The 26,518-nt window shown below is 45.8% G+C and overlaps 3 protein-coding genes across 4 annotated transcripts; 1 reads left to right on the forward strand and 2 right to left on the reverse strand.

Annotated features, from left to right (window-relative positions):
• Positions 1 to 10,309: 10,309 nt before the first annotated feature.
• Positions 10,310 to 11,366, reverse strand: LOC147980516 (uncharacterized). Its single transcript, XM_087515643.1, has 2 exons — positions 11,272 to 11,366; positions 10,310 to 11,066 (listed from the first exon to the last, which is right to left on the reverse strand). Exons 1-2 carry the CDS (start codon positions 11,364 to 11,366, stop codon positions 10,310 to 10,312), a joined length of 852 nt encoding a protein of 283 aa, XP_087371769.1.
• Positions 11,367 to 14,418: 3,052 nt separating this feature from the next.
• LOC125545074 (UDP-glycosyltransferase 87A2) lies at positions 14,419 to 17,626 on the forward strand. The gene is made up of 2 exons (XM_048708933.2): positions 14,419 to 15,088; positions 16,458 to 17,626. The coding sequence occupies exons 1-2, from the start codon at positions 14,563 to 14,565 to the stop codon at positions 17,411 to 17,413; spliced, it is 1,482 nt and encodes a 493-aa protein (XP_048564890.1). The 5' UTR covers positions 14,419 to 14,562; the 3' UTR covers positions 17,414 to 17,626.
• Positions 17,627 to 17,951: 325 nt separating this feature from the next.
• Positions 17,952 to 21,057, reverse strand: LOC125545075 (cyclin-B1-1). Of its 2 annotated transcripts, none has more exons than XM_048708934.2 (9): positions 20,747 to 21,057; positions 20,111 to 20,294; positions 19,902 to 19,995; positions 19,612 to 19,806; positions 19,393 to 19,512; positions 19,021 to 19,269; positions 18,766 to 18,939; positions 18,479 to 18,657; positions 17,952 to 18,372 (listed from the first exon to the last, which is right to left on the reverse strand). In XM_048708934.2, exons 1-9 carry the CDS (start codon positions 20,796 to 20,798, stop codon positions 18,237 to 18,239), a joined length of 1,383 nt encoding a protein of 460 aa, XP_048564891.1. In that variant the 5' UTR covers positions 20,799 to 21,057; the 3' UTR covers positions 17,952 to 18,236. The 2 variants fall into 2 exon arrangements, with proteins under 2 accessions (XP_048564891.1, XP_048564892.1); XM_048708935.2 differs by having other exon boundaries at positions 19,902 to 19,989; positions 20,747 to 21,056.
• Between the last annotated feature and the right edge of the window lie 5,461 nt (positions 21,058 to 26,518).

Consider the following 26,518-nt stretch of genomic DNA (forward strand, 5'->3'; position numbering starts at 1 on the left):
ATGTTGAAACCTTTTGAATAATAATCTCTGATAATTTTACAACAGTGGGAATTTTCTTTCATAATTTTTGGAGCTAGGGAAGTATGGATCTTGCTGCATTCTTCACAGACTGTCCTGTTTAGGCAGATTGTTGTTATGTTTGCATATGTTTGCTTGTTTAATGAATCTATTTGAGGATAGGACTATTAAATATGCGGAGGCATTTAGTATGCAATGTTGATTAATAATTTTAGTGATTTGGTACAGAAGAGTATGATAAGGTTTTTGCATTGATTTATACTAACTTATCTCACGAGTCCTTGTTGAGTTTTGTGTGGATGAAGCTTTTGAGATTTAGGGAGACCGTAATATGAGAGGAATTAAGGAGACACAAATGCTCAAGCTTGGGGATGCCCAAGGCATCCCAAGATAATATTTCAAGAAGTCTCAAGCGTCTAAGCTTGGGGATGCCCCGGTTGGCATCCCACCTTTCTTCTTCGACAACTATCGGTTAGTATCGGTTGATCCTAAGTTTTTGCTTCTTCACATGATGTTTGATATTCTTAGATGTCATTTTATTTTGTTTTGATTGCTGTTTGAATATCAAGATATGAAATTATTAAATGGGAGAGTCTTCACATAGCTAAATAATTATTCAACTACTCATTGATCTTCACTTATATCTTTTTGGAGTAGTTTGTCATTTACTCGTGTGCTTCACTTATATCCTATGAGTAAATAGTTGAATGATTTGAATATCATAAATCTGAAATTATATATGCTTATCCCATGGGGAGTAATGACTTCACATATAAGAATTAGAGGTGGTAAATTTATTGAAGGTTAGCAAACATTGTATTGGTCACTTGAACAATTCATGAAAAAATATTGAGGGAAGATAGATTTCACATATAAATATACTATCTTGGACATATTTTATGATTGTGAGCACTCATTAAAATATGACATGCTAAAAGGTTGATGTTGGACAAGGAAGACGACGTAATGGGTTATGTTTTCTTATATCCGAAATAAAGTAAATTGTCATGGATCATTTAACACGCTGAGCTTGCCTTTCCCCCTCATGCTAGCCAGATTCTTTGCACCAAGTAGAGATACTACTTGTGCTTCCAAACATCCCTTAAACCGGTATTGCCATGAGAGTCTACCATACCTACCTATGGATTGAGTAAGATCCTTCAAGTAAGTTGTCATCGGTGCATGCAATAAAAATTGCTCTCTAAATATGTATGATCTATTAGTGTGGAGAAAATAAGCTTTATACGATCTTGTGATGTGGAAGGAATAAAAGCGACGGACTGCATAATAAAGGTCCTTATCACAAGTGGCAATATAAAGTGATGTTCTTTCGCATTAGGATTTTGTGCATCCAAATATAAAAGCGCATGACAACCTCTGCTTCCCTCTGCGAAGGGCCTATCTTTTATTCTTGTCTTATACCTTATGCAAGAGTCATGGTGGTCTTCACCTTTCCTTTTTACATTTTATCCTTTGGCAAGCACATTGTGTTGGAAAGATCCTGATATATATATATCCAATTGGATGTGAGGCATCATGAACTATATTTTGTTAGCATTACCCTTGAGGTAAAAGGTTGGGAGGCGAATCTATAAGCCCCTATCTTTCTCTGTGTATGATTAAAACTTTGAACCCATAAATATCACGTGAGTGTTAGCAATTGTGAAAGATTAAATGATAGTTGAGTATGTGAAGTTTGCTGAATCAAAGCTCTGACATAGACCCTTCCTGAAAATAAGATGAATTGTAATTGTTTGATGACTAATAACACGGTTTGTTAGTCTTCAAGAAAGTTTATGATCTATGCTTTAACATGGGAATAGTTTGTTACTTGATCATGAAAAGTCTTATGAGTTGAGCTACTGTTATGATATATAATGATGCTAGAAAAGGTGATTGAAATTATCATTGATCAAACTTGTGCACCTGCTAGCATTCACACTTCATAAATTATTTCTTTTATCATTTACCTACTCGAGGACGAGCAGGAATTAAGCTTGGGGATGCTGATACGTCTCCAACGTATCTATAATTTATGAAGTATTCATGCTATTATATTATCTGTTTTGGATGTTTATGGGCTTTATTATACACTTTTATATTATTTTTGGGACTAACCTATTAACCGGAGGCCCGGCCCAAATTGATGTTTTCTTGCCTATTTCAGTGTTTCGAAGAAAAGGAATATCAAACGGAGTCCAAATGGAATGAAACCTTCAGGAGAGTTATTTTTGGAACGGAAGCAATCCAGGAGACTTGGAGTAGACGCCAGGGAAGCTTTGAGGAAGCCACGAGGCAGGGTGGCGCGCCCTACCCCCTGGGCACGCCCCCCACCCTCATGGGCCCCTCGTGGCTCCTCTGACCGACTTCTTTCGCCTATATATATCCATATACCCTAAAAACATCAGAGAGCACAATAGATCGAGAGTTCCGCCGCCAAAAGCCTCCGTAGCCACCGAAAACCAATCTAGACCCGTTCCGGCACCCTGCCGGAGGGGGAATCCCTCTCCAGTGGCCATCTTCATCATCCCGGCGCTCTCCATGACGAGGAGGGAGTAGTTCACCCTCGGGGTTGAGGGTATGTGCCAGTAGCTGTGTGTTTGATCTCTCTCTCTCTCGTGTTCTTGAGATGGCACGATCTTGATGTATCGCTAGCTTTGCTATTAGAGTTGGATCTTATGGTGTTTCTCCCCCTCTACTCTCTTGTAATGGATTGAGTTTTCCCTTTGAAGTGATCTTATCGGATTGAGTCTTTAAGGATTTGAGAACACTTGATGTATGTCTTGCATGTTCTTATCTGTGGTGACATTGGGATATTCATGTGATCCACTTGATGTATGTTTTGGTGATCAACTTGCGGGTTCCGCTCGTGAACTTATGCATAGGGGTTGGCACACATTTTTGTCTTGACTCTCGGGTAGAAACTTTGGGGCACTCTTTGAAGTACTTTGTGTTGGCTGAATAGATGAATCTGAGATTGTTTGATGCATATCGTATAATCACACCCACGGATACTTGAGGTGACATTTGAGTATCTAGGTGACATTAGGGTTTTGGTTGATATGTGTCTTAAGGTGTTATTCTAGTACAAACTCTTGAATAGATCGATCCGAAAGAATAACTTTGAGGTGGTTTCGTACCCTACAATAATCTCTTCGTTTGTTCTCCGCTATTAGTGACTTTGGAGTGACTCTTTGTTGCATGTTGAGGGATAGTTATATGATCCAATTATTTTATTATTGTTGAGAGAACTTGCACTAGTGAAAGTATGAGCCCTATGCCTTGTTTCTTAGCATTGCAATACCGTTTACGCTCACTTTTATTACTTGTTACCTTGTTGTTTTTATAATTTCAGATTACGAAAACCTATATCTACCATCCATATTGCACTTGTATCACCATCTCTTCACCGAACTAGTGCACCTATACAATTTACCATTGTATCGGGTGTGTTGGGGACACAAGAGACTCTTTGTTATTTGGTTGCAGGGTTGTTTGAGAGAGACCATCTTCAACCTACGCCTCCGACGGATTGATAAACCTCGGGTCATCCACTTGAGGGAAATTTGCTACTGTCCTACAAACCTCTGCACTTGGAGGCCCAACAACGTCTACAAGAAGAAGGTTGCGTACTAGACATCAAGGCATTGCTATGATCTTGTAAGTGTGTCTATCTCTTGTATTGTTGTGTGTCTGCCAGCGTGCTTTGCTAGGATTTTCGACTAGTAATCCCTTTGTGCAGACAATGATTTCTACTACTGGCTGCTAAATTAGATATGTAGATGTCATACATGATACTACCTCGTACCTCCGTTCCTAAATATAAGTCTTTCTAGAGATTCCACTATAGGCTACATACAGAGCAAAATGAGTGAATCTACACTCAAAAATGCATCTATATACATCTGTATGTGGTCCATACTGGAATCTCTACAAAGACATATATTTAGGAACAAAGGTAGTACATTACACAAAATCGTAGGTGGCATGTAGGAATTCCAGTGCACTACATTAGGCTCCCTTAGAGTGCTTGCTAGTCCAGCACACAGAGTCATGACTAGTTTATGCTACGCACACAATCATTAATTGGTGGTTTAAATATGTGCAAGGGATATGCAATGTATTATCATGTAGAGATGTCTGAAATTAGCCTTGTCAACTTGCAGAAAGGATTACACAATGAAAAAGTACAAGATGTATGTGGCAATTTCATGGAACATCGCAAAAAAAGGAGAGGCAACAGTGAGCCTATACAGTGTGCTATGTTAGGTCACTCCTCCATTACAATCATCGTGACATGTTATTTGTATGTTAGTTCTATTGGCCAAGTTTCTTAGGGACGGTTATTACGAGTTATCCTAAGAAAATAAGCACATGTGAATATAAGCTACAGGCAATAAGGCAACCAGTTCTTTTCATTGCCTTCCTTTTCAGCTTATCTTTGGTATGATCAGTGAAAAGTCTATATTGCATTATATTTTGTCATTTTTCTACCCATATGAAAATTAATTTGACTTGCATACATCACAAACTGAACCCGGTACAGTAATTAATATGATAGGAAAAAAGACCATCACTATTTGTTCAAAATGCAAATACAAAGATACCATCTACTTGGCACAATCTACTTTGGTCAATGTCTTCCATAGAGATCTCATTGCCTAATTTAAACGAAGAACGCATGACCCATATTTAAATGAAGAACAATTATTTATTCAAATTCGATGGTCCAAGTGGCTGGTTATTATCATATAGCAGCAGCACCTGAAAGCATCATATAGCAACAGCAGCTCATAGCAACTCATCATACAGCAGCAGCAGTGTGCAATTCAACATATAGCAACAGCAGGAGCAGCTCATAGCAATTCATCATATAGAAGCACCAGGAGCAGCTTATAGCAACTCATCATATAGCAGCAGCAGCTCATAGCAACTCATCATATAGCAGCAACAGCTCATAGTAATTCATCATAGAGCACCAGCAGGAGCTGCTCATAGCAATGCATCATATAGCAGCAGTAGAGGCAGCTCATAGCAATTCATCGTATAGTGGATTAGAATGAAAATTTGGCAAAAATTAGAGGAGATCCTCACATTGTTGGATGAGCTCATCCTTCAACAGCACCTCAAGGCCACAGCCTGGGAGGAGGGGAGGGGGAATAAGGTGCCTTCTGTCGTAGTGTGGCATCAGCCGTAGTTGTGCGGCGCCCACTGGAGTAGTGCGTTGGACGGACCACAATGGAGCAGCTGCTGGAGACCATGAGAATGAGGGGTGGCGCCAGAGGGAGGAGCAGCCGGGGAGATTTGGCCCTACCCGCCGGCCATGTAGCATAGCTGGACAGAGCATCATTGAGGACCAGGCCAGATGGGACCAGTGGCGACGGCTCGCTAGAGGAACCCCAGTGCTGCAGGCAAGGGATCGAGGTAGAGGGAAAGGGGAGAGGAGATGCAAGCGGGCAGGGCAATGAACGCTTGCGTGTTTGTTTTTACTTGAGGTTTAGGTGTGACGCGGGTGTGAGCAGTTGCATTTTGAGTGTAAAATAGGCAGACAACAAAGTCATTTCACTATTCCCCTTCCCTTCAATTTTTAGTGAGCTTCTACCCGAAACACCCCCCTCCAAAGAAAAATAAGTTAAGCCCAAGCCCATAACTCAAAATGACTTCTTTACATCTTTTATGGCTTATTTTCACAATAAGCTCTAAAATGGCGGAATAGAACTGGCCCTTAACCTGCAATTCAATTGTACGTGCAATGATGAATCACTCCTGCCTGCTATAGTGTACATTTAGGCATCATCATATACATGGCATAACCTAATACATGTGCATTCCATTGTAGAATCTGGAATATGCAATGTTTATGTTAGTTCATACGTTGCACATGATGTTTAAATGCCCCTTAAATCTGGTCAGTCAGGTGATGATCTTTAAGCCTCCTTCTTTACTTCTTTTCTTGATATGTAAGATTTGCTCACACATCTGTTCAATTGCTTGTTTGCATCAGCCAGCCATACTAGGACTGTTTGCTTTGATTACTTGTTGTTCTTGACCTAACACTCTAATAGAGCTTGTCAACGATTTAAACACTAAGGGCTGCTGTAGTGGGGGCTTTCTAACTCATAGGTGACATAAAGGTTTGGCTGTACACTAAAGTAGGCTCTCCAAGAGTACTTGGAGATCTAGTTCGAAGGTATGCCTAGTTTTTACATGGTGCACACATAGTAAATGCTCATTTCATTGTGTGAAAGTGCAAGAGATGTGGCATGTTTCATTATGTGGTGTTGTTTTGTTATAATCTCATCATTTTGTGTTGTTGACATACTGGAAAGTATGCATATTTATCTTCCAAGGAGACGAGTAACTAGTTTGTGTCACCTTGAAGAGGGGGTGCAATAAAGATAAGATTGAGGATTTCCAAGTACAAGATGTTAGGAAGGAGCCTTGCAAGAGAAGTAGGAGCAACGGTGAGCCTGTTCAACCAGTTAAGGTAAGTCACCGCATCCAACTCAATAGTTCAATTCCTTGTTTGTTTCAGGCATAGTTAATTTGCTCTTTTCAATTGCTTTATTTGTCCTCAGTTAATTAGATGCCCCAACATTGATGCCTGATGTTGGGTACTTGTATAACTATTAGTTGACATAATTAAAGGCCTTACCATTTAATTACTCTGGCGTAGTGCGCCTGAAGCTTTGAAGTCTATTAACCAACTATTACTGCATGAGGCTCAGAATCTAGTTTATACTAGGCTAATGATTGCATAGTTTTGCTTGTTGTAGTAGGTTTGTAAGAATCCCTCTGCTATTCATTATGCTCCCTAAGACTTTAATTAAGATACAGAATGGCCAACTGCTTGCTTACTTCTACACAATGTGTTGTCTAAATTTGTAACTTGTCTGTGTTTTGGATTTGGCCCCAACATCATGCTCCTCTGGTGAGCTAAGAGAGATTTCTGTATGCGGGCTGCACAAACTACCATTATTTTTAAAATACCACCTTCTTATGCTTTATGACTTGTAACATTATTTTTAGTCCTTTTTTCCATGTACAAAATAGTCTGTCTTGCTCGCTTCACTGTTTTAACTATATTTTTGTCCTAGTCATGTGTACTTACAGAAATATTTCAGGATGAAGTGACATCAACACAAAGATCTGCGAGCAGTGCGGCATGGTCGTTACCGAATGATTATGGATTGGAATTGGAATGTGCTGATGTTCTCGAGCATCAACTAGAGGTGGCAAGACAACGTGTACATGATTCTCAACGTGCAATCAACAAGTTAAGACTGGACTTGCGGGTATTAGATGCAGGAGTCAAAAAATGAATCAAGACACTGAGGTAACCACGAAGGAATTGGAGATTTTGCGGATTGAAATTTGTGCTATCTTAATCCGGCCAATCCTATTTTCTGAAGAGATTATAGTTCAAATTGTAAGTTCTGTTGATGCGTGTCCATGATGTATGAGTTTTATTTATCCAGTGTATGTAATTTGATGTTTGTGTACGCTTTATTATCACTGGTGCCAAACTATAATGCCTAGTGGGTATATTTGGCTGTAATTTCTTTATTGTATAGTGTAGGATTATTCTACGTTTCTATGCCTTAGTCTTTTTATTGTATAGTGTATGTATTTTAGAGGCGATAGTATAGAGTAGGATAATTCTTGAATATGCTATACCGTTGAAACGGGGGCCAACATGCCCAAACCTTTCCTACATACCATACAAACGAACAAACATGTGTAGTCACCTTAATTGGGCTGGTCAAAATAATATTAAGTGGATAATGATGTGGCCCACCGTAACAATGGCTCTTAGCAGGCAGTTAACAGGCTAAAAGCTCGAGATGGCCGTTTAAATGGAAATGGCCCGCGGGCCTCTAGCAGGCCGAAATACATGTCAATTTTGTCTCAGCCCTTTTACTTTACGGGCCGGTAAGAGGCCAAAAGTGATATGGGCCAGAGCAGACCCAATTTGCAAACTAGGCTTTTAACAGGCCAAAAGTCGCATTGGGCTGAAATGATGCCCTGCGGAACATGGGCCCCTAATGGACCTAAAGTCAAAGGCCCACCTGTTGTGCGGGCTGTTAACAGGCCGAGAGACAAAATGGGCTAGGAGTTGGCCCATTTACCGAACGGACCGAGGACAGGCCTAAAGTCACAGCGGGCTAGAATTGGCCCAACTGCAGAATGGACCGAGAAAAGGCCGAAAGACGTTCCGGGCCGTTACTGGGCTGGAACTGACGATCGGCTGCTAACAGGCCGAAAGAAGCTCGGGCCGTAATTGGGCCCAAAGACATAGCAGGCCGTTAACGGGCTTAAACTGACGATGGGCTAGAAATTGTCAAATCTAGAATGGCCCTTTGATGAGCCGATTCTATGTAACTTGTATGGGTCGTGCTTGTAAATGGGTCTAACTCAAGTAGGCCGCTAATGGGCCGGCCCGCTTATTTTGACAGGCCCGGCCTTTTAACCTGAATGGGCCACTGTTGGGCCGAGACACGTGTCGATGTATCATAGGCGTGTTCCGTCCATTCGCTGGATGACAACTGTCCAAACACCAGGCCAACACGTGGATCTGCCGGCCAATGAGAATTTTACACGTGGAAAATCCCCATTGGTCTGCGCCGTTAACGGGTTATCGGATCCAAACTTGAACCCGATAGCTTAATGGCGGCCTGTTACGGTGGATGCCACGTGTCGGTCACCCTTGACGAAAGCACTTCTATGACGCATGATTTATCGTCATGGAAGTGGACACTTCCGTGATGATAATTTTGGTAATGTCGTGGAACACTTCTACGACAACACAGGTATGACTATCTTGATTCTGTCATAAAATCATCATTGATGTACATGCAGGACAGAAAACGTGACAGAAAACGTGACCTATTGTGACAAACAAGTATCATCACGGAAGTGTGTGTTTTTGTAGTGCTTTAGGGCCAGTTTTTTGTGTCTGGTTTGGGCTTCTAGAGTAAACTGCCTTCTATCTAGCTTACTCTAAAAGCCCAAACTTCTAAGCAGGAGGCAGTTTATTTTAGCTTATTCTAGAAGTCAGGGAAAAATTTGCCTTTACTTTGTTTCCAAAAGAATGCACTATGTAATCCACACTGTTAAAATAATAATGCATTGGGCATGACACTAAAAACCTTTTTCATTTTTCAAGGAATGTGTCATCGAAAACCTTCACTTAACATTACGGGTCAGCCGGAAATGAAGAACTAGCGGTCCGACTTTCTGCCGGGTAGTGGGATGCCGCACATTTCGTTTGAGGATGTGTGCGTACACATATCATATACGAAGTATTTCGCTCATTTTGCTTTGAAACATGCTATTCTTTTCTGGGCCCCAATCACTGTTTGACAGCAGGAATTTATTGCACTCAACATGTTTTATTCTTTCAGCACGGGATCATCCACCCATACTTTTAGTTTGATTTCACACTCTGTAACACTTTTATCTTTTGAACCAATGATCCATTTTCTAATCCTGGATTCATGGCATTTAAATCTTTAAAACAAGATCAATTTTGAACATCGTTAAAACAAGTTCAAATTCAAATGTTCATACAATTATGAAACTTACATGATACTTCCTTCATCCACACATATAGGGCCTAAGGGCATCTCCAACGGCAACCCACAAATTTCCTCCCGCATCCATCCATGGACAGGGGGGCCAGTCCACAGATAGGGATGCAGGAGGCCGCCATCCAACCATAGCCACATACATCCGGCCTCCCTCTTTTTGAGTCCGCACGATCAAACAGCCGCATACAAAGGATACAGATGTTCAAATAGCCGCATGCAGCAGTAGTTCAAATTTAAAAATGTTCAAATATTACATCCCAACATTGTTTTCCCCTTTAACTGCCCACTGATGCTCAACCAGATATTCCTTCAGCTGCTCGCACTGTTCAAGATATCTTCCAACATTCCGATAAATAGGTCGATTTGTTGCTTACTGGTGTCTGGCCAATAAGATAAATTGGTCGACAAATCAGCTGATATGACGATAAGTTTGCCGATATGCCAATAAACTGACTGATTTACCCCTTATCTTGGGTCGACAGATAAGTTCCCGATAAGCGATATCCCCAACATTGTCTGCTCGTGAGTTGGTCGATGCCGAATTTGTTGATACATTTGAATAAACTCTTCAAATGTGGTCTGATTCTTGTCTGAAGTTGGATAGGATCACCCATGTTCTTAAATTCTAGAGTTGCGGCCGCATCATCACCCTCATCCTCGACAATTATGTTGGGCATGATCAGATAACATGTCGCCACCTCTCACAAGGTCTCCGGATCCCATTGTTTAGAAGGTTCACGAACAACTGCAAAATGGGCATGCAGAACTCCAAATGCCCTCTCGACATCCTTTCTACCTACTTCTTGTCTTTGGGCAAAGTGAGCCTTTTTCTGGCAAACTGGGTTAGAGATGGTGCTGACAAAGGCAGCCCACAGAGGATAGGTACAATTAACCAGATAGTAGCCCATGTTGTACTCATATTCATTAACAGTATAGTGGCAAGGAGGAGCTTTTCCTTCAGTCAACCTCACAAACAACGGCGATTGCTGCAGCACATTGTTGTCATTGTGAGACCCTCGCATGACAAAGAAAGCGTGCGAAATCCAAAGATCATGTGATGCAACTGCTTCAAGAATGATGGTGGGCTTCTTAACATGACCCTGATATTGCCCTTGTAAAGCCTTTGGGCAGTTCTTCCATTTCCAATGCATGTCAAGGGATCCAAGCAAACCTGGCCACCCTCTTGCTTCTAAGATTGTCAAGAGCCTCTCGGTGTCTGCCACAATTGGTTCTCTTAGGTACTGAGGTATGAACACCTTGACCACGGCAGTTGCAAACCTGACCATGGCATCTCCGCATGTGCTCTCAGACATGTGTAGGTACTCGTCCAACGAATCAACAGTTGTGCCATATGCGAGCATCTGGAGTGCGGCCATGTACTTCTGGTAACCATAGAAGCCAATCATTCCCTGGCGTCCTTCTTCAGGGTGAAGTAGTATCATAGGACCAGACGCCATGCTACAAACGATCGAAAGTAGTCTTGCACATTCAAAAACATCAGCAAAAATGGTCAGCAAAGAGTGCATCTGGGGTAAAGTAGTCAGCCATCAGTGTCAAATGGTCGTACGCCCTATTGCAGTTGAGCACTCGATGACCCTTGATCGAGCCCTTGGAATTGAGAACATGTTCCTCCACACGCTCCGCGTCTTCAAGGACCGCCTACATCATCGCCATCTCAGTGAAGTACTCCTCCTCGTCCGACGAGCCGTCGGACAACTCAACATAGTGCTCGTATATGTACTCCAAATCAGAATCCATTGCTAGAAAGAAGAAGAGGAAATGCTTTTAGCTCCAGTGATTCATCGAACTGTTGCGGGCATGATGAGTATAGCAATAGCGAATGGTATCTCAGGGAGTGGTCATAGGACAAGGGTTGAACGATGATGAAGGAGAAGCGGGGTGGATCCCTGCTCGAGCACTAGAGGTGACGCTGGCGTAGAGTTTCGACAGGGGTGTGACGTGGCGACCAGGGTGGTGGAGCGGCAGTGAAGGCAAGAGAGAAAGTACAAAGAAGAGAAAATGGGGAGGATGGAGGCGCGGGGTCCGGAAGGGTTTTGGGTGGGCCAGGGGTGTCGGAGTCCTACGCGTCTGGTGTCCGGACTCCCGCAAAGCGCCCCCACTTTTGTCTTCGATTTGCGGGAGAAAACGCGCCCGGACCGTGCCACAGACCGATACAGGCCCGCGTTGGATGGCTTCCGCGGTCTGGACAACACGGTCAGGACGTATGCGGGTGGCTTGCGGGTCCGTCTTGGAGATGCCCTAATATGTCTTTCGAGGTAGCCTTTGACCAATAGTAAAATTATTTATATATGAGATGTATAATATAAAAATTATATCATCACAAACTCATTTCACATACAATTTGAGGATATGCTTTGTGTGACATGCATGTCATATAATATTGTGCTAACCCATAGTATATGCAGGGTCCTATATATATATAGATGGAGGAAGTATACCAGATGGTACATTAATGAAACCGGAGTGAACCAGTAGTGAAAACATGCAAAACAAAACATAATTAAACTTAATCAAATCAGAGATGAAACATTAATGATTTATAGAATGAAACAATGACGAAAACATGAAAAAGATAATGCAGGAAAAAAATAATGAAAACATGTAAAGTAGTTGTGCCACAAAAACGGAATCGTATAGGAAAATATGAAAATAACACCCTTAGAACTCAGCTATACCATGAAAGATAACTTAATAAAATTATATGAAAACTTATTTCAAGACTCCAAAAATAAATAAAAACGAAAGCCGAATAAATTATTAACGATATTTGAAATGAATAAGCAATGAAAACATAATTTGAATTTGAAAAAAAATCAACTATCTCCAAAATTGATATTGTTTTGCAAATTTAAATATCATCATGAGTACTAATATCTGAACGGTTTATCAACGGATATTTTGTTCAGAAGATATAATTGATACAAATTATTTAATCACACTGAAAGCATGAGTGGGTGAGATGTAAGGCTGGTTATAGTGAGGGTAACATAAGTAGTATCATATACTTGGGACTCGTAAACATGCTTATGTGGCAGACAATTAAAGAAGAGAGAGATGGTTATAATAACATAGATAGATATCGTAACATAATAAATGTGGTGCTACTATGTGTCATGCATGGCAATAAATGAGACCATCTATGATACTAATCTATGATACTATGCACTATAGAGGTAGTGACATAGACTAGTACTCCCTCTGTAAACTAATATAAGAGCGTTTAGAATACTAAAGTACTGATCTAAACACTCTTATATTAGTTTACAGAGGGAGTAACATATGCATGTTACTAGTCTAAGTTACTTCCCACTATGATCAGCCTAATACTACTTTTATTACTTCAAACATACTATACCAGTTAGGCTAGTTGTAATGAGGAGAATTATATATAATATCATGCATATGATATTAGTGTATGATACTATCTCTCTAATGCATGATATCATATATTTAGTACTCTCTTCATTTTTTATTACTCTGCGCCTAAGTTTTTGCAGTTTTTTCCTAAATGCTCTGCGGGCTAGCCATTTCTCCCGGTTCCTTCCAATTCTGCCCCTGATTCTCAGCTTCCCATGTAACTAAAGCATTAACTGCTAACCAATCCGTTGCATGCAGCAGCAGCGACTAGCCAATCCCTTGCATGTGTGGAGCCATCCCAAGCAATTAGTGCCGCAGTTAGCGTGCATGCAAAGCTGACGAGCGGAACAAGCCAATCCGTTCATGCCCTTATTTATAGCGTGTCAGTTTCCAATACACACAATTAACAAGAAAGCAGGGGCAAACCAGTCCAAAAAATTCTCACCAGAGCCCTCCTTGATATCCGGGATTGCACTTAGGCGCAGACAAAATAAAAACGGAAGGAATATGATGTAGTATTGTATTTATTGTCATGCATGACACAAAGTAACATAGCATTTATTATGATACGGTATCATAATATGATACTTCATCATCTCTTTCTTTATTTAATGCTATGACACATCATCAAAGTTGCCTAGTTGACATGCATGATACTATGATACTACCATTACGACCAGCCTATTATAATGGGGAGTATCATATACTAGTATCATATATATGATACTAGTTTATGATACTATTATCCCTAATGGGGAGTATGTTGGTATCATAGAGGACTATATTTATTGTCATGCATGACACAAAGTAGCACATCATTTAATATAATACGGTATCATGATATGATACTCAAGCCTCTCTTTCTTCATTTAATTCTATACCACCTCATCAAAATTGCTTAGTTGGCATGCATGATACTACCTATGATACTTCCATTACGGGCAGCTTAGTCACTCTGTCGTGAGGCCTCCTCGCTACCTGTGCCACACATTACAGAGACGAGTGAAAAAAGCAATACATGCGCGGCATCCTACTACTCCCTCCTTTCCAGTTTATAAGGCTCAATTCAAAAATCTCACCAACCAAGATAGATGATGAGTGGTGAAATATTTTTTTGTAGTTTTCAAAAGCACCCAATTAATGCTTTTATTTTCCTTAAAAAATTATGTTTACGAATGCATTAATTGCAATGCATGCATAAAGTGCATGCATTGATCAGTTTTTTCTTAATACTTGCATGCAATGATTTAATGTATCTTAAAGTCTGAACATGTGATGAAAAACAATCAGATTAAGCTTTATAAAATAAAAAAACTAAAATTTTGAAATAAGCTCTATAAACCGCAAAGGATGGAGTAGAAAAATTACTCTCGTCGCCCGGGCAATAGAAAAGATGCTACACGTCGCCGCAGATTCCTCCGCGCGCACGTTGGCGGCTGACACGAGAACCAGATTCACCGCACCGCGCGCTCTGCTCACTGCTCACTCCAAACAAACATCGTCTGCGGCCTAGCCGCCTAGGCAACGACAGCGCGACGAGAGCCACACACTCGTCACTTCGTCAGTCGTCACGGAGATGGCCGCCGCCGCCGCCGCGGATGAGCCGTGCCGCTGCCACATTGTGGCGGTGCCGTTCCCCGGGAGGGGCCACGTCAACGCCATGATGAACCTGTCCCGCCTCCTCGCCGCGCGCGGCGCCGCGGTCACCTTCGTCGTCACCGAGGAGTGGCTCGGCCTGCTCCGCTCCTCCTCCTCCTCCGCCCCGCCGCCGCCCGGCGTCCGCCTGCGCGCCATCCCCAACGTCATCCCCTCCGAGCACGGCCGCGCCGCCGACCACGCGGGCTTCCTCGACGCCGTCGCCACCGAGATGGAGGCGCCCTTCGAGCTCCTGCTCGACCGCCTCCGGGAGGAGGAGGGGGAGGTCGCGGCGCTCGTGGCGGACACCTACGTGCCCTGGGTCGTGGGCGTCGGCAACCGGAGGGGCGTCCCGGTCTGCTCGCTCTTCCCCATGCCCGCCTCCTTCTTCTCCGCCTACTACCACTTTGACTCCCTCCCGCCGCGCCTCGCCGACGAGCACGCCCCGGCCGCCGGCGCCGCCACAGGTCAGGTTCCTCTTCCAATACGTGCTGCTTCCAAGCATTTCTGATAGGCTGATACCACTCCCGACTGCTGAACCACTAGCACTACTGATTATTTCACTCAATTTATTTGTTGTTGCATCTATCACGTGTTGGATTTCAAGACGCTACCATCTGATGTACTCCCTCCTTTCGGTTTTATACGGATCAATTCAATAATCTCACCATCCAAGATAGATGATAAGTGCTGGAATAATTTTTGTAGTTTGCAAAAGTACTCAATTAGTGCACTCGTTTTCCTCAAAAAGTTGTCTTTACCAATGCATTAATTGCAATGCATGCATGTTTGGCCAATAAATGACAAAGAAGCTTTACATACTCCCTCCGTCACGGTTTAGAAGGCACAGTTGAATTTGCGTGTGTTTCCACAATAGACAAGGTTTAGGGCACATTGCATTTATTTCTAGTAGCTAATTAGTACTCCGATATACTATTTCTATATGCATGCATAGTGTGAATGCTATTTTTTAGCCCATCCCACAACCAATAGATAATCACCTAGGTCCCAGAGAATTTCCAAGCGCGCCTTTTAAACCGTGACGGAGGGAGTACATTGGTGTGTTTTGTCATAATCCTTGCATGCAAAGAGTTAATGCACATTGAAATCTGAACATGTGATGAGAAGTAGTAGAAATGAGACTTATAAAACTGAAAAACTGAAATTTTGAGATGAGCCCTATAAACCGGAAGGGAGGTAGTACATATTCATGTTTATGCATGAGGGTACTACTCTCTCCGTCCCAAAACAGAATTTTGGGACGGAGGGAGTAGTACTTGGTAACTCTGCCAAAATATATATATCCTGCAGAATGCCGACATACACGGATGCTCTCAATATTTCGCTGATTCAAGTATCATTGTTTGACTGCTCCATTATTTATGTGCACATCCCCACGTAGTTTCAAGTGTTACGATGCCGGCAGCTGCATGTGCAAAGGACCAAGTGACCCGGAGCATGGTCAATAAACATTGCCAAACATGAAAATGACTAATTAATCACATGTAACTTCAAAGTGGGCATGTCTATTTGTTTGTGGCACATGCTATTACTGGGAAAAAACTCACCGAATTAAAGGTCTAAATGCAGTTTTGTTATGGATAGTCCAAATAGCCAGAACTGAGCCATAGATCAAGCTTTTTTTTTGAGATTAGCCATAGATCAAGCTTGAGAAATTGGTGTCGCATATGAGTATTGTTTTAACTGCACCACATGGTTCTCATTTCGGGTGATTTTATTTTTTTATAGTCATTGTTATAGTGGATATAGTTTGTTCATTTCAGTAATAGACATGGCAGCTTGCAGCATTGCTCAGTCATCCTTTCTTTTCTGCAGATAAATCTGATGAGAGACTTGAGCACTATATCTCAGGCTTTGCTTCAAGTTCAGTGACCTTATCTGATCTGGAGCCCCTAATTCACAACAAGACAACAGTAAACCATGTCCTAGCAGCTGTCTCTAGCATCAAGAACACGCAATGCCTCCTATTCACCACTATGCACGAGCTCGAGGCCGGTGTCATCAACTCCCTAAGATCAGCACTCCCATGTCCAGTTCTCCCAGTTGGGCCCTGCATTCCCTACATGACACTACAAGACCAGCATTCCAAGTCCAATGGAGAAGTTGCCACCAGTCCAGGAGACTGCTTCACCTGGCTGGACTCTCAACCTGTGAACTCGGTGCTATATGTCTCCCTCGGCAGCTTCCTCTCTGTGTCAGCCTCCCAGCTTGATGAGATAGCATTAGGCCTTGCATCAAGCGGTGTCAGGTTCTTATGGATTCTTCGCGAAAAGTCTTCCCGGGTGCGAGAACTTGTTGGTGACACCGACAGGGGCATGATAATGGCATGGTGTGATCAGTTGAAGGTTTTATGCCATCCTTCTGTTGGGGGCTTTCTGACACATTGTGGAATGAACTCGACACTTGAAGCTGTCTTTGCTGGCGTGCCTATGCTTGCTCTACCACTGTTCTTTGATCAACCGATTGATGGTCGTCTGATTGTTGAAGACTGGAAGGTTGGACTGGCCCTGCGCGAATGGGCCGATAAGGATGGCCTGATTGGGAGTCAGGACATTGCAAGGGCTGTTAAGAGGCTCATGGCCTGTGATGAGGCCGATACCATAAGGAGGCGTGCCCTTGAGTGGAAAGAGGTCTGTGGCAGAGCTGTTGAAGAGGGTGGATCTTCGTATGATAATCTCAGTTCATTGATGCAGATGGTATGCGAGTCACGATGTGCTGAACTCGATCAGCAATGTTCCAAAATTGATGTTCCAAAACCAAATGTTGTCTGAGTGTAGTTTGATGGGAGAGCTACGGTTTCTGTCAAAGGATCTCAATTCATTGTCCTGAACTCACTCAGCCATTTGGTTTCATTGTTCTTGTATCTTCATAACGGTTTCATTGCACCTTTAGCTAAGGGATATTAATCTCCATTCATTGTCCTGAACTCAATGAGCCATTTGGTTTCATTGCGTGAGTAGTTTTGATGATAACCATTATTCTAAGACTACTTGTGCAAATAAGGTTCAGAATATGAAGGTGGTGTTAAAAGTTAAAAATGTTAAAAATAAGGAGGAAATTCAAAAGGACAGAGAGTCGAAAAAAAGATTGCACAGTTGTAAAACCTCATTCTAAGACTGAAATTTCTACAGAGACGCCTTTTTATCAGCAATTGCAGTGCGGCTAGTTCAAATTATGAAGTGCAAATTTCAAACTATGGTTCAGATTTTGAAATTATGATGAACACTGCAACTGTGGTTCAGATTTTGAATAACAGATAGATATCTCACACACCACATTTTTAGGAGGAAATTCAGAAGGACAGAGACATCAAAGATTATTCAAATAATTGAATAGCTGTCGTAGATAGCATCCAGAAAACATATATATACACCAAGACCAAGGTGTATTTTTCTCACACAAATCCTAATATAATAGTTTGTCAACAAGTCAGATAATATGCCTGACTTGCAACCAAATAACTGTTATTCAAACCCTTCTTGCAAGCACTCTTCTAAAAGCAAGAAACGAATAACAACCAACACGGCGAAATGTCAGACAATCCTTCCATCGCACTCCCAAATCCAAACCCAAAGCAACAAACACGCGGGCAGCTCATTTGCACAGGTCGGTCGCAGGCGGGCGCAGGGCGACTCCTCCGAGCTTCTCGCTCGAGTACTTCTTGTAGACGACCTTCAGCTTGCTGTCAGGCGCGGTGGAGTGCGAGGCCACCAGGATCTTGGCAGCGTCCCTGAAACCAATCATCACACAAAAGCATTGTCTCTGTCAGTGCGTGCCCCTGAATGATATTCAGGCTACAGTAGGGATTCAGTAGTGTGCACATGCTTATAGCTTACATCAGCTGCGCTTCAGTGAAGCCAGTGTGGTGCTTCAGAGTGTCGGTCCACAGAGGGGTCTTCTTGAGGGTGAGCCTGGCGGCGTAGACAGCAGCGGCGGCGACCATGGAGGGCTTGGACTGCACCAGCCCGTATTGCAGCAGCGCCAGCTCCGCGAAGAAGAAGACGGTGTTCTCCATCTGCACACACATCCAGGAGAAGAGAGACAAGAGAAACATCAGCACACAGACTCGCTGATCTGAAGAATTTGTATGCTGTGTCTGTATGTAAATGTAAAGTTCTTTTACCTCCTTGTCGTTCTTATGATCGGAGGAGCACGCGGCCTTGGCGAAACGCACCAGAAAGACGTAGGGCGTGGGCACCGTCAGGTTCCACTCCAGCCTGTTCAGGATGGCCTTCTCCATCTTCAGAATCTGCTCCCGGGTGTATGCGCTGTCGGAGATCAAGATGAAATCATTCACCTGCAAGCACAGCCAGCAATCAGAAACGTGGACTCGATGAATGAATGAACATCTGGTAAGCAGAGGGATTCTTCAGCCTACCTCTGGAGCCCAGATTTCTTCGTACTTGCAGGCGATGAGCAGGGCGGAGACGCCCACCAGCTGCAGCTCCCGCCGGAGCACGGACTGCAGCGAGAGGTACATGTCGATGATATACACCGTGAGATACAGCGACTCGGGCATCAGGTCGAACTTCTGGTGGACTTCCAGGATCCAGTCGATGAGGATGCCCCTCATCTTGGCGTTGATCTCCACCTGAGAGTCCATGTAATCACTGGCGCGGCACTCATTCTGTCAACAGAGAGAGCAGGGAAACAACACCTTCAGATTCAGAGACAAGGCAGGCAAGGCAGGAGATCACAATGCTTTTGCACACTCTAGTCTTCTACTGCCTGAGGGAGTACATGTTTTTACCTCAGCGACTTTGTAGAATTTGTAGATATCCTCGATGTAGTCGACGACGGCGAGCTGGTTGTCGCCGTCAAGCTTGTCGATGTCCTGGATCGCTGGCTCTTCGGTGATTCCGGCTGCAAACTGGCATTGCAATGGTGGATCAGAATCAGAATCAGATCAGGCTCCTTGCACAGGTCTAGGAAGCAAAGTGTTTGACTGTCGACGGATGAACGCGCGTACCTTGGAGCGCGCCGAGAGCACGTGGCTGAGGGTGGTGACCACCTTCTTCCTCGAGTACTTGCGGACGGAGCTGACGCTGCCGGCCTCCGACTTGGTCACGTCGGAGTCGGAGCTGATCTCGATCACGTGCTCCGGTGGAGGAGGGGCGGGCTTGACATGATGAGCCCTCCTCACCGCAGGCCTCGCCGCCGGGTTCTGCAGCAACCAAAGCCAGGCGACGCTCCGATCAGCACCGAGACCAGATACGATTCAAATCAGGATGAGGGAGGAGGGCATGCGCGCGTGCGTACCTTGGCCTTCTCCTGGGCGTTCTTGAGGAGCTGGGCGCCGAAGTTCCTCGTGACGGGGCGGTTCACCGGCTCATGGGGCTGCGGCTTCCTGTTTCTAAGAACGCAACGTAAGCAGGAGTTCCATAGGAAGAAGAAGAAGAAGAAGAAGAAGAAGAAGAAGAAGAAGAAGAAGAGGAAATCGTACTGGAACGGGTAGATTTGTTGCTTACCCTTCGGCCGCGCGGGCGTTGACGACGTTGGCGATGTCGCCCAGTGGGGCGCGCCGGTTGTTGGCCTCGAAGTTGCCGATGTCGCCCAGGGCGCGGCGGGTGTTCTTGGGGTCGGGCCTGCCGGCCATGGCCGCCTTCTGCTGCTTGCCCATGGCGGGGACACCGCCACCGCCACCACCTAAAGCTGCAGGGAAGAAACAAGAAGAAGTCAGATCCGTCGGGAGGAGGTGGATCAAATCAAGCCACATCAAATCGCCATCAGAGTCGAATCTTGCGTCTGAAGCTGCTCTAGCGGCAATCAATTCAGACCAAAAACGAGGATTGGAATCTTGAGCAATTAATCGCAGAGAAAGCCACGGATCGGAAGCTTGAAGCACAACCTTGCTAAGAAATCAAACAAAAACGCATCAAGAATTCACCCCAACCAGACAGGGAGTCAGGGCCGAAACGAACACCCCCAAGAAACTCATCTTCCCCCCCAAGAACCCCATCTTTTCCCCCAAGAACCCATCTTTTCCCGAGACCAGAACAAGAACCAGGAACCAGCGAAGGATCCACCCAGGGGGAACCACGCCAAAGGAAAAAGAAGAAGAAGAAGACGAGAGAGGGAGGGCAGGATCCCGTCGGCGCACGCACCTCTGTTCTGCTGCTGAGCGGCAGCGACGTTGTTCTGCGCGCGAGCGGCCATCGCGTCCCCCTCCTCGCCCTGGCCAAAGATCCCGGACAGCACCGAGGAGAAGAAGCGCGCAACCCGCGAGCCCTCTTCCCCGCCGGCGAGCGCAGCCACGGTGGGTTCCGGCGAGCTCTACGGCGACCCTTCGACTCTTCTCGCCTCGCCTAGGTATGAATCGACCTTTGCCTCGCGCTTTCGTGCCGTGGGTGGATCAATCGATGGCGTGATGGGGGGGTTCTTGGAGGGATTGGGGGTCTGGGTTCCGGAGGAGGGGAGGAGAGATATAGGACGAGGACGGGGAAGGTCCTGTCGGGGTGGGCGGCGGCGTGGGCCTCTGCGCGGAGCGGGGGGGAGGGGGAGGAGCGGCTGGCTCCCTCCAACGGTCGGTAAGGGCTCGGATCGCAACGGTCGGGGCGCGGGATCGGACGGCCGGGATTGAACGGGGGCACTAGCCGTTGGGTGGCTGGGTTCCGAGCTGTAAAGGGGCGCGAGTTGTGTAGGACACGTAACACCAGAGCCGCGTTGGATATATGGTAAGAAATTAATGGCCACTGTTATTGGAAAGATTTTTGTGTTGTTGTAGTATGTACGACGGATTTACAAGATCTCTTTGGCGTGTGGTTTTCTTTCTTTTTATTATGGTTCATTCATTCACTGGCCATTGCGTGCTCTGGGTTGCCAAGGCCAGGCACCAGGTGGAAACATTCAATTTCAACCTTTTCTTGCGAAAACGTGAAATTCTTCGACTCTTTCCGAAAGCGAGAAAATGTCGAATTCTTTAACTCTTTCCTAAAGCCAAAATGTGAGGCTCTATACATTTTTACATATTTTTTTATCAAGTCATGTGAATATAGCAGTTTCTATACAGGGCGGCGTTACCGAGCTTGGGATCATTTGCAATATAACCTCCGTTCGAAAATAACTTATGTGGTTTTAGCTCAGTTGGAAATTTCATGATGCTTCGACATTGCAGGAACTCTGGACAAAAAATAAACTTTGAGTAATGCTCAAATTTTCACATTTTTGAGCATTGATTTTGTGGTTTTTTTTACAGAGCTCCCTCGATGTCAAAACCTGAGCATCTTCGATGACATAAAATTTTAGGTTTTTCTTATCGTATTTGCTATGTTTTTCCCGAATTTAGTTTCATCCGACACCCGATGAGCTCGGGATCTACAATCAACTATTGAGTTTCTATATTCATATTTGTGTAGTATGGAACTACACCGACCTTATGTGTACGTACTAATATCATCCAGTTGCATAAGATTTACACACTGTAGAGTCAAGAAGCATCCATGGTTATGTTTAGCGCGAATTATATTCTTGATCAAGTATTTTGTGTCGCACGGACACTTCAAAAAGCACACGTATCTAGCCAAATGTTGCTCAGATACTCCCTTGATACGACATGATACGTATCCGTTGATTTACCTTTTAAAAATAATGTTTGATATGCGTGGATACTATTGTGATAAATTTTGGATATGAGAAACCATTGCTTACATTGTAAGCATGATGTATCTAACCATGTCTTAGTTTTACTTGTTAGACTGTATATATACGTAGTCTGTGTATTAATATTGTAACATTATATTATACCCCTTGGTACCTCTATATAATGAAAGAGCCACACCCCGTTTAGGGTGTCGAGCAAGTTCTCAACATATTGGCCCTCGCCCCTATGTCACTGTTCCTCACTTCTCGGCCCCTTGCGTCGGCCTACGGGGCCCGGCCACCGACCGAGTCCCCGATCAGATCAAATCCATCGGCCGACTCCTCTGCTGAGTTCGTTGCGCCGCCGTCTCATGGCATTGCTGTGCAGCCGCCCTACGGCGTCGTCGCGCAGACGCCCGGTGGCGTCGCTCCTGCCGTGTATGGTGCGCCGTCGGCGGCCCAGGGCTCCCTTCAGCCGCCGTCGTCCTCCTGGCCCGTGGCGTCCTACGCGGCGCCGTATCATCACCAACCCTATGCGGCTCTCCCGTCGCATCACCATCAGCCACCGTCGGCGCCGATCTACTCCGCGCCGCCACCGCAGCAGCACTTCCTGGCGCAGCCGCCGCACCAACCCTACTCCGCGCAGTCCGGGTTCGTGGCTGCACCGCCGCAGCCATCCTACGGGGCCGCGGTGAACTACGGAGCCGACGCCCTCGTTCCCGGTGCTCCTGGCGTCTACTCGGCGGGTGCTCCTCATCTCGAGACAGCCCCGTCGACGGGTCCCTACGCGCCATCGATGCATGCTCACGCCGCTCAGGTCATGGCACCATCACCGTTTTACTTCTCGCATCTGCTGCCGGTGAAGCTCACGCCGGACAACTACCTGTCCTGGCGTGCCCAGGTGTTGCCTCTTCTGCGCAGTCGCTATCTGGAGGGCTATGTTGACGGATCCATCCCGTGTCCGCCCACTCATCACCCGGCGTATCATACATGGGTGGCCCAGGATCAGGCCATTCTCTCTGCCATCCAGTCCTCGCTCACTCCGAGCGTCTCGTCGCTGGTCATCTTTGCTACTACATTCCGGGAGGCGTGGGCGGCGCTTCACACCAGCTTCACCTCGCAGTCTCTGGCGCGTGCTCACTCTATACACACCGAGCTTAGTGAGACCAAGCTTGGTGACCTCAGCATCACGGACTACTTCAACAAGATGCGGGGTCTTGCCGACACATTGGCCTCGGTTGGCCAGTCTCTGCAGGATGAGGAGTTCACCACTTTCGTTCTTAACGGGCTCGACGATGATTATGACAATCTCGTTGAGAACGTTCATGGCCATGACGATCCACTTCCACCTCGTGAGCTGTATGCCCGCCTCCTTGGCCGTGAACAGCGCATCAAGGCCCGCCGTGTCTCACCGGGTTTCGCCTCCGCCAACGCCGCCACTCGCGGCAAACCTCAGCGGCTTTCATCTTCAGGGGGCAAGCAGGCACCATCTTCGCATCCGGCCCCGCGTGGCAATGCACCATCTATCACGGGTGGCAACCGGCCGGTTGCTTGCTGCTCCTCCTGCGGTGCCCCGCAGGCTTGGCAGTTGTGTGGTCTGGAGCGCCACATTGCATCTCGTTGTCATCGTCGCTACAAGCAAGATTTTTTGGGCCTTGGCAACAATGGCAAATGAAACGACAAGCAGGCTGCCGCCGCCGTGACTACTCATGATCATGGTCGCACTCCGTCCTACTCCATTGATCCATCATGGTATATGGAGACTGACGCTACTAACCACCTCACCGGCGAGATGGGCAAGCTCTCTACTCAGGAGCTATACCGTGGTCATGATCAGGTGCACACCACCAGCGGAGCAGGTATGCGCATCTCTCATGTTGGTCAGGCTTCTCTCCTTGCACACAATTTTCGCAAACTACATCTCTTCCAATGTCCTTCGTGTTTCCTCTGCTACGCGTAGTTTGTTGTCTATTCCTCAACTTACACGTGATAATAATGTCCTTGCTGAGTTTCACCCTTTTCGTTTCTTTATCAAGGATCGGGACACGAGGGCCGTTCTGCTTAGCGGTCGTCTTCGCCATGGCTTGTACGCACTTGATGTACCTAGCACACCATCCATGCAGTCTTCTCCTCAGGCGTTCAGTGGTGTTCGTGTGTCTCTTATGCACTGGTATGCGCGCCTTGGTCATCCCGCGGCCCCTATAGTTCGTCATGTGTTGCATCGTCATGAACTACCAGTTGTGTCCAATAAATCTGCTGACACCGTCTGTGATGCCTGTCAGCAGGGCAAGAGTCACCAACTTCCGTTTTCAGAGTCTACTCATGTTGTGAAACATCCTCTTGAGCTTGTGTTTTCTGATGTATGGGGTCATGCCCAGACGTCGGTTAGTGGTCACAATTATTATGTCAGTTTTATTGATGCTTATAATCGGTTTACTTGGCTGTATCTTATTAAGCGCAAGTCTGATGTGTTCGATGTTTTTATTCAGTTTCAAGCACATGTTGAGCGTCTCCTTAAGCAGAAAATCATCCATGTTCAATCTGACTGGGGGGTGAATACCACAACCTCAACTCTTTTTTAACAAACTTGGGATTTCGCATCGTGTGTCTTGTCCTCATACTCATCAGCAAAATGGAACTGCCGAACGTAAGCATCGTCATCTTGTTGAAACTGGCCTAACCTTGCTCGCTCATACATCCATTCCGTTTCGGTTTTGGAGTGATGCTTTCTCCACAACTTGTTTTCTCATGAATAGGCTTCCCTCACGACTCCTGAAAATGCAAACTCCGCTTGAACTCTTGCTCAACGAGACTCCAGACTACACCTTTTTTAAGGTGTTCGGGTGTGCATGTTGGCCTCACCTTCGCCCATATAACAAGCGTAAGTTAAAGTTTCGGTCTAAGAAGTGCGTCTTTCTGGGGTACAGTTCTCTTCACAAAGGGTACAAATGCCTCCATGTTCCTACAAATCGCGTTTACATCTCTCGTGACGTGGTGTTTGATGAAAACATGTTTCCTTTTCGTGCACTTCCGACAAACTCTACCATTTCCTCACAACCGGTGCACATGTCCACACCTGTGCCTGATCAATTTGTGGATGTTGCATATGCCCATGCATTGTTGCCTAATCATGCCGCAGGTATTGGACGTGACGCTCGTCTTGAGCTTCTTGATGAACAGGAAACCGACGTGGCAGCTCCTACTCGGGACGTGCATGTCCCATGCATAACGGGTTCGACCCGCGTACCCGCCCCTGCATCGCCACTGGAGGCTGCAGTGCGGGCGCCGGTCTCGCCTGGCCCACGGGGCCACGGGTGGCCTCGCCTGGCCTGCCACTGGCCTCACCCAGTCCTTGGGCTGGCGCCCCGCCTGGCCCTCGGCTGGCCTCGCCTGGCGTGCCGCTGGCCTCGCCCAGTCTTTCGGCTGGCGCTCTGCCTGACCCAGGAGGGGTCCCCGACCTGGAGGCATCTTCGCCTCGGTCGGCGATTGCTTTGACCGGCCTAGAGTCGGACCCGGTCAGTCCCGCCTCGGCTGCTAGTGGGCTGGCCTCGCCTGGCTCGTCGTCGTCAGGGAGCCCTAGTGCAAGCTCTCCCGATGCTGCAGCTTCATCTCCATCACCGGTTGTGTCGGTCTTGCCGGCATGGCCTGTGGTCCCTCTTCGTCCTCGTACACGGAGTCAGTCGGGCATTTTCTGTCCGAAGGAACGCAAGGATGGGACTGTGGCATGGCTAGCCGCGTGCATGGCTCACATTGCTGCTGATCCCACTGCTGAGCCTCGACACTTCCAGGCTGCACTGAGTATTCCTCACTGGCACGCTGCTATGAAACAGGGGATTCAGGCTCTCCAGAAAAAATGACACTTGGCAGCTTGTTCCTCCAGTATCTGGTGTCAATGTTATTGATTCCAAGTGGATTTTCAAAGTCAAGAGACATGCTGATGGTTCCATCGAACGCTACAAGGCACGGCTTGTTGCCGAGGGCTTCAAACAGAGGTATGGTCTTGATTATGAAGACACATTCAGTCCGGTCATCAAGCCTACTACCATTCGCTTGCTGTTGTCTCTTGCTGTCACTCGTGGATGGTCTCTTCGTCAGCTTGATGTGCAGAACGCTTTCCTCCATGGAATTCTGGAGGAGGAGGTTTATATGCGTCAGCCACCTGGATTTGTTGATCCTGCACGCCCTCGTCATCTCTGTCGTCTGACTAAGGCGCTATATGGATTGAAACAGGCTCCTCGTGCATGGCATGCTCGTCTTGGCTCTGTTCTTCGAGCACTTGGGTTTACTCCCTCCACTGC

Source organism: Triticum urartu, chromosome 3A (genome assembly GCF_056163025.1).
Source record: "Triticum urartu cultivar PI428250 chromosome 3A, HENAU_Tu73, whole genome shotgun sequence".
NCBI lineage: Eukaryota > Viridiplantae > Streptophyta > Magnoliopsida > Poales > Poaceae > Triticum > Triticum urartu.